General features: G+C 43.7%; 1 protein-coding gene across 2 annotated transcripts in view; it reads left to right on the plus strand.

The window, feature by feature from the left end:
* Positions 1-16,178, plus strand: part of LOC138665325 (zona pellucida sperm-binding protein 1-like) — a 158,724-nt gene that overhangs the window by 104,102 nt on the left and 38,444 nt on the right. For both annotated transcript variants that reach the window (XM_069752703.1, XM_069752702.1), the window contains exons 7-8: positions 10,803-10,924; positions 13,765-13,954. In XM_069752703.1, the coding sequence (XP_069608804.1) occupies positions 10,803-10,924; positions 13,765-13,954 (312 nt within the window). The remainder of the gene's footprint in view (positions 1-10,802; positions 10,925-13,764; positions 13,955-16,178) is intronic.

The following is a 16,178-nucleotide window of genomic DNA, read 5'->3' on the forward strand; positions in this document are numbered from 1 at the left end:
CGAACACAAACTTTATCCCTTTTAAAGACCTTTGTCTTTTATACGGACGTCCCAGGGCCACAGACCGGGTCAGCCACCGTGACATCCCCTTTGCGAACACCGGACCCGGTACAGAGTACCTCCCAGCCCTGACGGGGTGCTCAACATGCACTTCCGGTTTCTTCTTTTTACAACCTCCCGCTCCCTGAAAGGTGTGCAGAACATGCTGAACCCATAGATGCCTGCTCAGGACTTGGATGGGGAGGAGGGAAAATTATATGGCGCTGGGGGCAGGGTTTATTCCTATATAAATCTTCCGGAAGACACCTCCAGGTAAGGCTAATCCCTACAGTATGGATGGTGTCTGCTTCCTGCCCTGCATCTGCAGAGCCCAGCATTGCCCCAGCCTCACTAAGTCTGAAGAGGGGGGTTCCTAGTCCAGGGTCCTGGGTACAGTGCAGTAGTGGGGTCCCTTTTTGGTTATACTTCTCTCCATTTCTCTTCCAAGGGAGTCAAGTCTGCCCACAAAAACCCTACTAAGAAGGTTCTCAAGTGTGCCATCTGCAATAAGAAGAATCCCTCTCATTGGGAGAAGCTATGTCAGGAGTCTTCGGATAAGGTGTTCAGGGCTGAACATCCCTGATTCCTAGATGAAATGCGTACCCTGGTCAAGCAGGAGGTTCAGTCCTCCTTAGCTACCCTTACACCTCCTCCTTCTCTGGGGCCATCCCCCCCTAAGAAGAGAAAGATCCAAATTGAAGATTCTGACCCAGATTGTGAGGGCTCTTATGGCTCAGCTTCAGTAAAATGGGAGGAATCATCATCCCATAAGATATTGGAGGCTAAGAAATATCTTCTCTCCACAGCATAGGAGGGTCCTCCAACCTCCAAGCAGATTTCCTTAGTCGCCAGGACATACAGCTGGGAGAATGGAGCCTGAACCAGGGAATCTTCCAGATGCTGGTAGCAAGATGGGGTCTTCCAGATATCGGCTTATTCGTCTTAAGCCAAAATACACAGGTTGAAACCTATTTCTCTCTGAATCTCAGGGACAAGTCCAGGGGAGTGGATGCCTTCACTCTGCAGTGGAACTTCCAGTTAGCCTATGTGTTTCCTCCAATTCCAATGCTGGTGAGGACTCTATGGAAAATCAGGTACCAACCATCCTAGTGGCTCCTATGTGGCCATGAAGCAGCTGATTCTGCCTTATCGATCTTCAGGCAGACTGTCCAGTTCAGTTACCACTGGAAACCAACCTTCTCTCGCAGGGACCTCTGCATCATCTGGATCCTCAAAAACTGAAATTAGCTGCTTGGTTACTGAGGTCCTTGTGCTACGCGCACAGGGGCTTTCGGACAACATAATTCCTAATGTATCAGATCCAATCCACCCCAACATTTCACACATATTGGACTTCTTACAGAAAGGGTTAGAATTAGGCCTCAAGCCTAGTACCTTGAAAGTTCAGGTCTCTGCCTTGAGCTCTATTTGATCAGGACTTGGCTAACCATTGTTGGATAAAAAGGTTCATGGTGTCAGCCCTTAGACTAGTCCCAGGAAGCAGTCTGTTATCCCCTCATGGGATTGAAATGTAGTCCTCAAAGGTCTCTCACACAAACTCTGTTTGAACCTCTATCCTCCTGTACCATTCAGCTTCTGTCTTTCAAAGCCGCCTTCTTAGTCGCTATAATTACGGCAAAAGTAATATGGAATTCTGGCATTGACTACAAGAGAACCTTATTTAATAATTGGAGACGATTGTATAGTTCTCCATCTTGATCCATCTTTTCTGCCCAAGGTAGTGTCTGATTTTCACTGTTCTCAGGACATCGTCCTCCCCTCCTTTTGCCAGAATCCAACAAATGCAAAGGAAGAGGAATTCCATACTCTCGATGTTCAGCGTACGATTTTGCACTGCCTACAGCAAACCAAATCATGGAGAATTGATCAGAATTTTTGTTCATCCATTGGGTCGAAATAAGGAAAAGAAGGTGGCAAAGAGTAGCATTGGATCAAAAGGGCTATATCCGAAACATATCTAGCCCAGAATATGACACCCCCCTCTGTGGTCAAGGCTCATTCTACAAGGTCTACCTCAGCCTCCTAGGCTGAAAGAGCTGTCGAATCTACCGAGCAGATTTGCAGGGTCGCTACATGGTCTGCACTTTACACCTTTACAAGACACTATAGATTGGACTTATTGTCCAATAGGGATTTAGCCTTCAGCCGAAAGGTTCTTCAGGCCATTGTCCCCCTGGTAGTGGAGAACTGGTTGGTATTCCTCCTATGCTTTTGTAGTGAAAATAGAATGTCTTACCGGTAATTCGGTTTCTAGGAACGACTTCCACGACAGCACTACTTCCCTCGCCTATGTTCCTTGGATAATTCCTGGGAATCTAAAGGTAATCTGTGCTATGGTGTGTTGTAAGTCACTGGCGAAAAGGTGGGAGGGACTTTTAACCTTTGTGCTTCCTGTCCTATTAGGGCATGGAGACAACCTCCTATGCTGTCGTGGTAGGTTGTTAGAACTAGTCTTACTGGTTATTCAGTTTCTATCATGTGTTTTTTTTTTTTTACAACTTTGAAAATTAATTAAACTAAAATTTACCTCCCGGGAGGTGGAGTCAAGAAATGGCTGCATTTTAACAGAGCTAACTGGCTGTGGAAAAAAATCCCTCTCCATCCCCTTAACTGGAGCATCAAAAAGCCGGGATAAGGACCGGACAAGGACCTCCACTAACAGACCCAGCGCTCTGGAGACCCTGGGGTCGATAGGCGCAGGCAGCGCCATACAAAGCTATAAAACTCCAGAGGAGAGAGCAAAAATGCCAAGGACCACATTACACACCGGGTCTTGAGAGGAGCACAGGGGCTGTGGACTGGATGGATGTCCATCTGCGGGTACCTGGTGGCGGTGTGAAAGGTGGGAGGAAATCTGAGGCCAGAACGACCAGGTGAACAGTGGTGAGTATTGGAGGCGAGTTAGCATTGTGCAAGCGCCATTTGTCCCCCCCCCCCCCCCCCTCCTGAAACTTGAGGGAGCAGTGCAGGAATAAATAAAGGCTGAATGAGCCCTGAGGCTCCTCTGATTAAAGACAATTCGGGACACTAGTGAGACAGGCTGGGAAACCCCCTGAACTGGCACATGAGTGTGCTAGAAACTGGGAGAGACCGTGACCCTGGAACACCACTACCCCCAAGGTGGGGAATGTAATATAACACCATTCACAACTTAGAGGAGATAAGACAATAGCACACTTAACACCTCTGAAACCCCCTTATCATGTGCCTGCTCCAATGATTTGTACCAAGGGACAAGAACATTGAATCTGTATAACGTTTATGCTAGGCACTGTAGAGTTTCTGTGAAAAGTTTATTACATCCAGTTCTTTGAAGTCTCTATTTCTTTAAGCCTACCATCACTGCAACAGAAGCCAAGGTGGAATACATAGGTACACACTCTGCCCTAGTGCTGCTCCAACCAGTCATAATGCTGAATCAACAAATACTACTCTATGTATCTCACAACTACCAGCATCTTGGCTGCTCTGCCTTACAATGCTATGTGTGATTACGAAGTCGCCAGTGATGTCACTGCCATCTATACAGGAATACATGAGTGACTCTTTACACCATGGATTAATTTGTGGCCAAAAATAGCAAGGAAGGCAGACCCTTGACACGTACCCAAACCGCAAATTCCCCCACAAAGCTGGCAAGTGAAAACAGCATAGACAACCCATAGCCCAAGCTATAATGGACCGTCTAATGCCAGAGATTGAAAACCGGCTGTCAGCTTTCCAGGTCTTGCCGGAGGAGAGAGTGTCGCAAGTCAATACACAGGGGTCACATGTTGTGGAGGCGGAGCAGAGTGTTTCTGATCTGGAGGAAGCTTTAAAATACCTCACAGGATGACTAGAGGCCAAAGAAAAAGAAAGCTCTTTTCTATTGGACAAGGTCAATGACCTAGAAATGGATATCGCCACAATAATTTAAGGCTGGTGGGCCTCCCCAAGTCGGTCCCATCATCTGATCTCCTTAACATCGCATCAGAATGGCTTCCAAAACCACTGAATTTTAAACCCATCTTCAGGGGAAATTGGGACTGAGAAAGCAAGCCCACCGTGTGGGTCCACCAAGGAATGGCTAGAAAGACAGACCACGACCGGTCATATTTAGGGTCCTGGACTTTCAAGACAAGATATGAATACGATCAGCCTTCAGGAAGAAATGGAAGTTATCCTAGAACAACAACGAGCTCCTTCTTTTTCAGGACTACGCTGCGGCTCTGGCAGCGAAAAATAAAACCTTCTGCCCAGCATGTAAACAACATTTGGTTTGGACTGCAATACCCGGCTGTCCTATGTTTTACCATATCCAGAAAGAAATGGGCTTTTGATGATCCAACAAAGGCCCTAAACTATCTACATTCAGAGATCCAGTCATAACCTCAGAATCTGGATGACACTTGAACACGTGGCCACTATGCTTGTTCATTTCTGTGATGTCACTGAATTTTAAAGGCAGTGGCTATTTTCACAAATGTTTTAAATTACCGTTATGTTAGGTTGTTTTAACTTTTTTTTTTTTTTCAAGTTATTACAGTTTGTGGGAAGAATTATGGTTGACAAGGGAGGGGGAGGGTCTCTGCGTGCTCCTATACAGATTTCAGCAGCTCCAACACTTACTTGCTGGGATGAGTGGGGAGCTGGAATACAAATATTGATTTCATGGCTGTTTCCGCGCTGAGGGATAGGTTAGCGGCAGATACAGCCAACTCAGAGGTATCCATAATGCAATCTCTTTATTGGCGTTCTTGGAACGTAAACGGGCTTAACTCCCCTTCAGAACACAAACTAGGATAAATAGGATTCACAAAAAAGTGGCCAGACAACATCTACAAATGAAGAGGGTGGATGAGTTACGAACTCTTTTAGCTCCTTATTGTCATGGTTTGGACAGGGTTAATGCCCTGCCCTCTCAGGGTTAATTGTTGTGGCCTTCTTTTGGATCTGGGAGGGATATTTATACCCATGCTGGACTAGGATTCTCTGTCAGTTATACTTTCGGTTTGTTTGTGCCTGACCCCCTGGTATGCATACTGTGTTGTTTGCTCTCCGTGCTCGTTCTGGTTTGTTTGATTCTCTCGGCATGCACGCCCCCGGAAGAAGCTAAGGGCGAAAAGGGGAGCACGAAATCACCATACACCATCTAATTTATTGCCTACATACCGGCGATTCACTGCTGCCAGGTAATACCTTCTGATATTTGTTCTTTATATGAGGATTGTCCATGATGTATGCCCTGTCAGGGCACCACTAAATGTTTAAATTCCACTGCATATACTGGGCACATACAGCAATGCGTTGATAGCACTTAATAAGCATTATGCTCTTATTGTTGCAGCGTTTTTTGGCATATACCTAAGCTGTCAGGTAATACCTCTTGAGCCTGATGTTGTATATGAGAATAGTCCATGAAGTACGCCCTGTTCAGGGCACCATTTGAATATTTAATCTTGGTATACACTCCGCATACATGGCAATGTTATGATAGCACAAGCTAATTTTTAACGGACACTATGCTCTATTCTACGCCGTGTTTTTGGGCATATACTTAAGCAATTTGAATTGGGGTATTAACTCTGTGTCTCCCCTGGGTATTTTTTGTATTTTATGTACCGTACCTTTTTTCTTTTCTTTTTTCAATAAAATAAGTTATATTTTTGATAACTCTTGGTTCTCTTCTTTGGGCTCAGGGGTTAATTCCTACGGAGTTTCCTGTTTGTTGTATATATGTTGTGAAGTGCCAAACCAATTTTGTATGACATTTGTTTAGTAAGCAACTTTTACTGTCATTTCCTACTTCCTCATAGACTGTGGGCAGAGCCTTCACTCCTGTGAATTGTTGATCTGAGTTACTTGATAACATATTATCTTGTTTGTACATTTTCTTCTGCATTGTAAAGTGCTACAGAGTATGTTGGTGCTCTATAAATTACTATTCAACACCCATTGTAAACTTGGAGTGTTAGTTGAAATTACACCTTTTCTGCTTTGTGCCATTAAAATAATCGAGAACAATGTTAAGTAGCTCAATACAACTAATATAACAAGTGGTTTCTCCAAATTCCACTCAAAATACTTTTACTGACTAATTGTTCAACCACTTCAAAAGAAGCATCCTTAGTACTTGGCAGAGAACGTTTTCCCTATTATGAACTGCTACAAAAGGGATGTATAGCCAAACACTAGCAACTCAGAGGAATGTTGGCCCATTCCTCATAGACAATGGTGTTCAGTTAACTAACTTTCTTGAGTTTGCACATTGTAATCACCTTTTTCAAATCCCACCAAAGATCATATTTTTTCGACTCTGTTGGCTGTGCCAACCACTACAGAATCTTCTAAGACTTCTTCTGAAACCAAGCCTTGAGGTCATTGTCATGTTGTAGGTCCAATGACTTCTAACCATCAGCTTCCTCACAGAAGACATGATTTCTGCTAGAATTCCTTGATGCTGTATTGAATCCATCTTGCTCTCTGCATGCTGCAGGTTTCCAGTGCCAGAGGAAACAAAACGGCCCCAGAGGTTCAGTACTTAAAGGGACACTGTCACCTGAATTTGGAGGGAACAATCTTCAGCCATGGAGGCGGGGTTTTGGGGTTTTTGATTCACCCTTTCCTTACCCGCTGGCTGCATGCTGGCTGCAATATTGGATTGAAGTTTATTCTCTGTCCTCCATAGTACATGCCTGCACAAGGCAATATTTCCTTGTGCAGGCATGTACTACGGAGGACAGAGAATGAACTTCAATCCAATATTGCAGCCAGCATGCAGCCAGCGGGTAAGGAAAGGGTGAATCAAAAACCCAAAAACCCCGCCTCCATGGCTGAAGATTGTTCCCTCCAAATTCAGGTGACAGTCCCTTTAATAGTCTGTGTGTCTAATATATAGGAGAAAAAGAGGTAGCACTCTAAACATAGCAAAAAAAAAAAAAGTGAAAATGTGTTCTATGCCAAAGACACACATCGTTTTGGTGCAAAGCCTTGATCTTGAGAATCCTTTTCCTTAGATTTTGGACTACTCTTAATAACCCAAGACTATTAGTGAACTGAAGTGCTTTTAAGTCGCCCTGCGGGCTAGAGGTACTCTGTACCGGGTCCGGTGTTCACAGGGGGATGTCACTGTGGCTGTGACTCAGTCCGTGGCCCAAGGCGCCCATGTAAAAGGGAAAGGTCTTTAAAGGGATAAAGTCTATTGTTCGTGACGCCACCTGTGGTATTCGGTCAGGGTGACCCGACGCTGCTTTAAGGGGTTCGCTGGGGTGATGTTATGGCAGCTAGATGGTATACCTTCCCACTGGTGAAGTATATCCCCAGGGCTCCCAGTGTGTAGATAGTAGAATGGTGAGAGGTGCAGTGAAGAATGAGGACCCAGGATTGCAGGCTCTTCACCTTGGTTACTGTTGGTTTCAGCAGCCACAGTCCAGGGCACCAGATCACAGGGCAGGTAGGGTCCGGCCGGTTTGGAGGCAAGTCCAGAGTCCCCTTTGTCTCCAGGTGGAAATCAATAGCCTTCCCTTGCGCTGTAGTGGTGTAGTCCCTTACTGCAAAGCCTCTCGTAAGGTCCCCACAGATGTGGGGTGTGTGTCTCTCTCTCTCTCTCTCTAGATGTATGTATGCATCTATCTATCTATCTACATCTATATATATATATATATATATATATATATATATATATATATATATATATATATATATATATATATATATATATATATATATATATATATATATATATATATATATATATATATAATCTATCTCTCGTATGGGATAGGACAAAACCCGTATGACTGGTGACTTGAGCCTGTTTATAGGGTCTCTTAGATAACCCGGCTCTGTGGGGTGTCACCGTGCCTCCTGGGTGTAGAACCACAATAGTAACACCTTTCTGGATAACACAAAATTTTTCAATATAAATATATATATATATATATATATATATATATATATACATATATACATATATACATATATACATATATACATATATACATATATACATATATACATATATACACATACACACACACACACACACACAGTGGGGCAAAAAAGTATTTAGTCAGTCAGCAATAGTGCAAGTTCCACCACTTAAAAAGATGAGAGGCGTCTGTAATTTACATCATAGGTAGACCTCAACTATGGGAGACAAACTGAGAAAAAAAAATCCAGAAAATCACATTGTCTGTTTTTTTAACAATTTATTTGCATATTATGGTGGAAAATAAGTATTTGGTCAGAAACAAAATTTCATCTCAATACTTTGTAATATATCCTTTGTTGGCAATGACAGAGGTCAAACGTTTTCTGTAAGTCTTCACAAGGTTGCCACACACTGTTGTTGGTATGTTGGCCCATTCCTCCATGCAGATCTCCTCTAGAGCAGTGATGTTTTTGGCTTTTCGCTTGGCAACACGGACTTTCAACTCCCTCCAAAGGTTTTCTATAGGGTTGAGATCTGGAGACTGGCTAGGCCACTCCAGGACCTTGAAATGCTTCTTACGAAGCCACTCCTTCGTTGCCCTGGCGGTGTGCTTTGGATCATTGTCATGTTGAAAGACCCAGCCACGTTTCATCTTCAATGCCCTTGCTGATGGAAGGAGGTTTGCATTCAAAATCTCACGTTACATGGCCCCATTCATTCTTTCATGTACCCGGATTAGTCGTCCTGGCCCCTTTGCAGAGAAACAGCCCCAAAGCATGATGTTTCCACCACCATACTTTACAGTAGGTATGGTGTTTGATGGATGCAACTCAGTATTCTTTTTCCTCCAAACACGACAAGTTGTGTTTCTACCAAACAGTTCCAGTTTGGTTTCATCAGACCATAGGACATTCTCCCAAAACTCCTCTGGATCATCCAAATGCTCTCTAGCAAACTTCAGACGGGCCCGGACATGTACTGGCTTAAGCAGTGGGACACGTCTGGCACTGCAGGATCTGAGTCCATGGTGGCGTAGTGTGTTACTTATGGTAGGCCTTGTTACATTGGTCCCAGCTCTCTGCAGTTCATTCACTAGGTCCCCCCGTGTGGTTCTGGGATTTTTGCTCACCGTTCTTGTTATCATTCTGACCCCACGGGGTGGGATTTTGCGTGGAGCCCCAGATCGAGGGAGATTATCAGTGGTCTTGTATGTCTTCCATTTTCTAATTATTGCTCCCACTGTTGATTTCTTCACTCCAAGCTGGTTGGCTATTGCAGATTCAGTCTTCCCAGCCTGGTGCAGGGCTACAATTTTGTTTCTGGTGTCCTTTGACAGCTCTTTGGTCTTCACCATAGTGGAGTTTGGAGTCAGACTGTTTGAGGGTGTGCACAGGTGTCTTATTATACTGATAACAAGTTTAAACAGGTGCCATTACTACAGGTAATGAGTGGAGGAAAGAGGAGACTCTTAAAGAAGAAGTTACAGGTCTGTGAGAGCCAGAAATCTTGATTGTTTGTTTCTGACCAAATACTTATTTTCCACCATAATATGCAAATAAATTGTTAAAAAAACAGACAGTGATTTTCTGGATTTTTTTTTCTCAGTTTGTCTCCCATAGTTGAGGTCTACCTATGATGTAAATTAGACGCCTCTCATCTTTTTAAGTGGTGGAACTTGCACTATTGCTGACTGACTAAATACTTTTTTGCCCCACTGTATATATATATATATTACATTAAAAGTACCCGGTGTACTAAAAAGCAAGTGAGTAAATCATTACTCATAAAGTGAAGAAAACCAACATCATATTAAATTATTTGATTTTAAGTCTGGTATAAGTATTACTGTTGTTGCTATGTTGTGTGCACACTTTTAATATATTTTTTGTTACTATTGCTACTGGTATTGATAAAGGCATTTTAGTTATTACTCTTGCCTGGGATTTTTATGGTTCTCCATGGTGTTGGTTTTCTTCTCCTGGGTGTTGGTGCGGACAGGTAACGTGCAATTAGCTGTCCTGACGGTGTCTGAAGTAAGGCTTAGAGGTCCTTACTACCTCGGTGTTCCGGCTACCGGCATTCTGCGCTTCAGAAGGAGGCAGCCTGCTCGGGGCTGGTCCCCTTCTGGTATCTTCTCCCGTGCTCTGCTTTCCTGCACGCTCACTGCAACATATTCTACTTTCTAAAATGTCTTTCTGGGAGCTGCAGCTCTGAGGGCATGCACAGTTTGGTGAACCCTCTATCCTCCTCAGACTGCTGTCTGGAACTTTCTGACTTTCCCTACAGACTACCAGATAGAGATTATATATCTATCTCTCCTAGTAAATAGGATCAAAAGCTCCCCCTGGTGGCCTGGAGTATGAATGTGTTGCATGCTTGGGGTACCTGGATGCAGTTATCCATCCTTGCCTACAAAAGTAGCATCACCTTCCCCTGGAGGAAAGCAATACCACTGTGATGACCAGGACCCTGGGGCGCCACACGTTTCCCATGAGGAAACGTAGCACATGCCTCAGAAATGTTGGCCAAAACTGGTGGGCATCATGTTCCCAACAGGTTATACAGCTAAAGCTGCTGTACTAAAGATTCTTGTCTTGAATAGGGTTGACTATGTTTGAGACTGCAGGAGTCATTAAAAGTGGCATTTTGAGTTGAATTTAGTGAAAATGCTCCTTTAGCAGAACTTACAAACCGTTTCAGTACCTCAAATAAGTCCACCCCATATGGCAAATTAGGTTTAGTTTGTTTTCAATTTTACAATAACTATTGGTTTAAGCTTTGCTGCAATAAATGTCGTGTGTTAAATATTTAAAAACTTTTCTTCTTCCAGGGTTGTTTCTCAGTGCATGTATAATAACACCTTGTCAAATATTTCTCTGGTGGTGCTAACCCCACAACTTCCTATGGTGACCAGTACGGGGGTTCTGCGTGTGGAGCTTCGCATTTCTAAAGGTAACTAGACCTTGGGTTCAATATTAGTAATGTGTATAGGACTTCTATTTGATACACTGAATTTATAAGCTGCAGTTTTAAAGGTGTTCTCATGAAGATTATCCATTCTCTAAAGATCCACTGTACTGATCGCCCTTAGTCCAGTTCCTAGAATTGTTTTGGAACACTTAAGCTAACTGTATATTTCCACGGCAGTGGTAATGCATGGACTAGCAGAGTTTTCTAGAGCTAGGGACAGCACGCTGACATTCATATGCCCTCATGGCATGTAAAGTCTTTTGGAAAGCATCAATGGTAAAAAAAAAAAAGACTATAATTATTGAGGCATTATTATTATTTATTTATATAGCACCATTAATTCCATGGTGCTGTACATGAGAAAGGAGTTACATACAGGGTTATAGATATCGATTACAGTAAGCAGGTTTACATTGACAGACTGGTACAGAGGGGAGAGGACCCTGTCCTTGCGGACTTACATTCTATGGGATAGTGGGGAAGAGACAGAAGGTAGGGGCGAGGCGGCGGCTCTGGCGATGGTGAGGCGGCAGAATGGTTATTGCAGGCTGTAGGCTTTCTTGAAGAGATGGGTTTTCAGGTTCCGTCTGAAGGAGCCGAGGGTGGCGGATAGTCGGACGTGTTGAGGTATGGAATTCCAGAGGATGGGGGATATTCGGGAGAAATCTTGGAGGCGGTTGTGTGAGGAACGAATTAAGTGTGGAGGAGAGTAGGAGGTCTTGGGAGGATCGGAGATTACGTGAGGGAAGATATTGGGAGATTAGTTCAGAGATATAGGGAGGGGACAGGTTGTGGATGGCTTTGTAGATCAGTGTTAGTAGTTTGAACTGGATTCGTTGGGGAATGGGGAGCCAGTGGAGGGATTTGCAGAGGGGAGAAGCAGGGGAGTAGCGAGGAGAGAGGTGGATTAGCCGGGCAGCAGAGTTGAGGACAGACTGGAGTGGTGCAAGAGAGTTAGCGGGGAGGCCACAGAGGAGGGTGTTGCAGTAGTCGAGGCGGGAGATGAGGGCATGCACAAGAGTTTTGGTAGATTGTGGGCTGAGGAAGGAACGGATTCTGGCAATATTTTTGAGTTGGAGGCGACAGGAGGTGGCAAGAGTTTGGACGTGCGGTTTGAAGGACAGGGCAGAGTCGAGAGTTACCCCGAGGCAGCGGATTTCAGGTGCGGGAGAGAGTGTGATGCCGTTTACCATAATAGATAGGTCAGGTAGGGGGGATACGTGAGATGGGGGGAAAGATGATGAGTTCGGTTTTGTCTACATTGAGTTTTAGGAAGCGAGAAGTGAAGAAGGAGGATATGGCTGACAGACACTTCGGGATTCTGGACAGCAGGGAGGTGACATCTGGGCCAGAGAGGTAGATCTGAGTGTCGTCCGCATACAGGTGGTACTGGAAGCCATGGGACTTTGAGTTGTCCTAGGCCAAGAGTATACATGGAAAAAAGTAGGGGCCCTAGGACAGAGCCTTGGGGGACTCCAACAGAGAGAGGGCGGGATGAGGAGGTGGTGTGGGAGTGGGATACGCTAAATGTGCGGTCGGAAAGGTATGAAGCAATCCAGGACAGGGCAAGGTCTTTGATGCCAAGGGAAGAAAGAATCTGTAGCAGTAGGCAGTAATCGACTGTCGAAAGCAGAGGACAGGTCAAGGAGGAGGATGGAGAACTGTCTGTTCGCTTTGGCTGTGAGTAAGTCATTAGTAATTTTTGTCAGGGCCGTTTCGGTGGAGTGGTGGGGGCGGAAGACAGATTGGAGGTTGTCAAGGAGAGAGTTAGATGAGAGGTGGGAGGAAATTTGAGCATGGACATGCTGCTCAAGGAGTTTTGAAGCAAACGGGAGCAGTGATATGGGGCGGTAGCTTGGCATAGCAGTTGGGTCAAGGTTAGTTTTTTTGAGGATGGGTGTGATGGTGGCATGTTTGAAGGCCGAGGGGAAGGTACCAGAAGAGAGTGATAGATTGAAGAGATGGGTTAGGGCTTTAATGAGCATGTTAGTGACGCTGGGGAGCAGGAGGGAGAGGATGGGGTCAAGTGCACAGGTGGTGAGGTGCGATTTGGAGAAGAGGCGAGTAAGCTCTCCTTCAGTGATGTTGGAGAGGGAGGTTATTAGGGAAGGGCAGAGGTCTGGTATATGGAGGCCAGGAAGGAAAGGTTGCAGGACATAAAGAGATCGTGGATCACATGGAGTTTGTTGCATATAGAGCGAGCATTCCAAAGTGCCCCAGAGAGGGGAAGCAGGGGGGTGGGGGTCAGTGTAACAGATTTTAAGTGTGAGGGGTTGCAATAGTTTCTCATAGTGTGAGAAGGATAGGGGTGAGGATTAGTGATGAATGAGAGGGGGGGGCAGGAATGGGGGATGTGTCGCCAGCAGCAAGAATAAGCAGAGAGAGAAGCAGGTGGGTGATTGAGAGTGATTGGCTTATATTATATTTTGGTTAGAGAGCAGGTCTGCAGATGAAGCGAGGTGGGGGTAAGAGAGGGGGAGATAGTTATGTGGTTTGAGGGTGCAAGGGTATGGGGTTAGTGGAGAAAAACAGTGGGGGAAATGTGAGCATGGTTACAGAGTAGGGGAGAAAAGGAAAGGCAAGTAAACTTAGAAGACAGTGTTTAGTCTTACCGTCTGGCCGATTTCTGGGCTATTTCTGGTATATTTCAGATGACACACTTAAAATATGTCACTTGAAATTAACATGTTACACTTTCATGTTGCAAAATTTTTTTATTTTTTTTTTTACAATTGTTGCTCTAAAGAGCAGCTAATGCCATGTGTTGAGTACCTTTTTAAATTATTATTATTATTATTATTATTATTATTATTATGGTACAGGTTCATCATTTTCCACTTTCTACGCATCAGAAGACTTTCCAATACAGATTCAACTTCGTGAGCTTGTGTTCTTGGAGGCTCGTCTTCTGCAACCCTCCGATCCCAGACTGCACCTCCGCCTCCACCACTGCTGGGGAGCTCCAAGCACAGACCCGACAACTACACTGAGATGGCTGGTTATATATGATGGGTAAGTCACCAAATGGCAATCTTAACTTGCCATTGCCTTTTCTAGTTTGGCTATTCCATCAATGACTGTTACATGAGTAAAGTGTTGATTAATTTAAATCCTGCTGGGAAGATCTCACAATAGCTTATCTGCCATGTAAGACCTGAGTACTATGAATGTGCATGGACAGTGTGAGGTGTCTTGCTTCAATGCAAAACATGTAAGCTAGAGCTGTACTTTAAAGCTGGGTTACAATAAGGCCACGTTCACACACCGTATTTGGTCCGTATTTCACATCAGTATTTGTACCAAAAAACAGGAATGGGTGATAAATACAGAAGTGGCGATATGTTTCTATGAAACTTTTCCTCTGATTATTTCACTCCTGCATTTTGGCCTACAAAATGCTGATGAAAAAACTGACCAGATTCTAAATGTGGCCTAGCAGAATGTTGCTCCAGAAATGGTATTTTTTGTGAAGCAACCTGGAGCCTGTTGTCTGTGTATTCTGAAATGAAAGGGAACGTTATCTCGCACTTGTGTTGAGAAAGGGTCACATGGGGAAACAAAATACACACACTGTGTGTACGGTAAAGTTTCTCAGGGGGCCAAACCTATTGTACCACTTTATTTTAGTAACAGTAGGTAAAAAATATCCCAATACATTTTTAGCAAAACACTGCCATTCATATGCACATTATATGGATTTTTACGATTTGTTGATTTTAATTACATAATTTATCTTGAAAGACATGTGATTTATAGTAAATGCCAAGAAGTTTCCCTATAATTGATTTTCGTATATAGATTTGGCTTGGCTTGGTTCCCCAAGGGCATGCTTAGTTGTGTAATGCTGCGGGTGGTTGTTCCAGGTGGCTGAATTGGAGCAAATGTTATATTTAATAGCAGAAGTAAGAATAAAGACAAATCAAAAAAACGCCCAAAGCTGAGATCATGAGATGTATGTAAATCAAATGTAACAAAATGGAGATTGTGTTGCATGAAATATTATCTTCACATACGATATTTGAACTCAATTAGTTCGTTTGAAAAATAAATGTCCTGTTTTGAGTAGATTCTTTGAATTTACAAAGTAAAAGCTTTATGGGCCTGTGAGAACAAAAAAGAGCTCAAGGTGCAGGCTCCTCAAAGCCTTTTTGTATCACCATCTCTAGGCCACTTTTCATTCAAATTTCTATATTGCAGATGTAATGAACTCTAACATGTCCAGCCCAATAAATTGCATCTTGTCCATTCTGATTTATTTTTCCCTCCTCACTGTGAAAAAAGGGTATAGAGGAGTCAGAAGGAATAGTTATCCCTGAACAAGGGAAGAGGGGAGTAGTAACATGGTAACATAGTTAAGGTTGAAGGAAGACTATAAGTCCATCTAGTTCAACCCATAGCCTAACCTAACATGCTAGAACATGTTGATCCAGAGGAAGGCGGAAAAAAAAACCCATGTGGCAAACAATAAGCTCCACATTGGGGAAAAAAAATCCTTGGTGTATGGCAATATGCCAACCATACTAACAAGGTAATAAGAACAAGGATAAAGGAAAATACAAATCCTACAAATATGCACACAGAAACAGCAAAAAAACACCGGAGAGTGGAGGATGTGGGAAAAAAAACAAAATAGAAGACTGAGGATTTGCATACAACCAAACCCAAACTGTCTTGCATAAATCCACCAAACACCTTTTCAACCAACTCTTCACCAACTCCTGAACCATGAAGCAATGAAGCTAACTCTAGCAATGCCTGCTTGCCAGAGGCCAGTTCAAATAGGAGAGCAGCAGATTAACCCCTTGCACTTCTAGAAGAAACCTGCACCGTTTAATATGAAGAACTGTTTCTAGTCAGTGCAGAAGCATGAGAAATCAGACGGCACGGTCTTCTGGCAATTTTGCTGCAGTAAACCCATGACAATTTGTGGATTTGGTTGTTTCCTCAAAGCACAGGGCCCAGAAGTGAAATACTGTAGATATTGCTGTATTAAACTATAACATTTTAAATGTTAAAGCACGTAGTATTACAGTGAAAATGCATGCAAAGCTCCCCAACAATAGACGTGGCTCTGGAGCTATGGAGTGTGTTGACTAATAAATTAGGCCTTATACAAACCGTATTCCTCAAAGCTCCTATAGAGACACTGGAGCATTGTATCCCGGACCTCAAACTTAAAAATTGGAATTTACCCCAAACCACCTCAATTGGGAACTTGTATGAGGGGGAGGAATTA

This window comes from Ranitomeya imitator, chromosome 2 (assembly GCF_032444005.1).
Source record: "Ranitomeya imitator isolate aRanImi1 chromosome 2, aRanImi1.pri, whole genome shotgun sequence".
Classification (NCBI taxonomy): domain Eukaryota; kingdom Metazoa; phylum Chordata; class Amphibia; order Anura; family Dendrobatidae; genus Ranitomeya; species Ranitomeya imitator.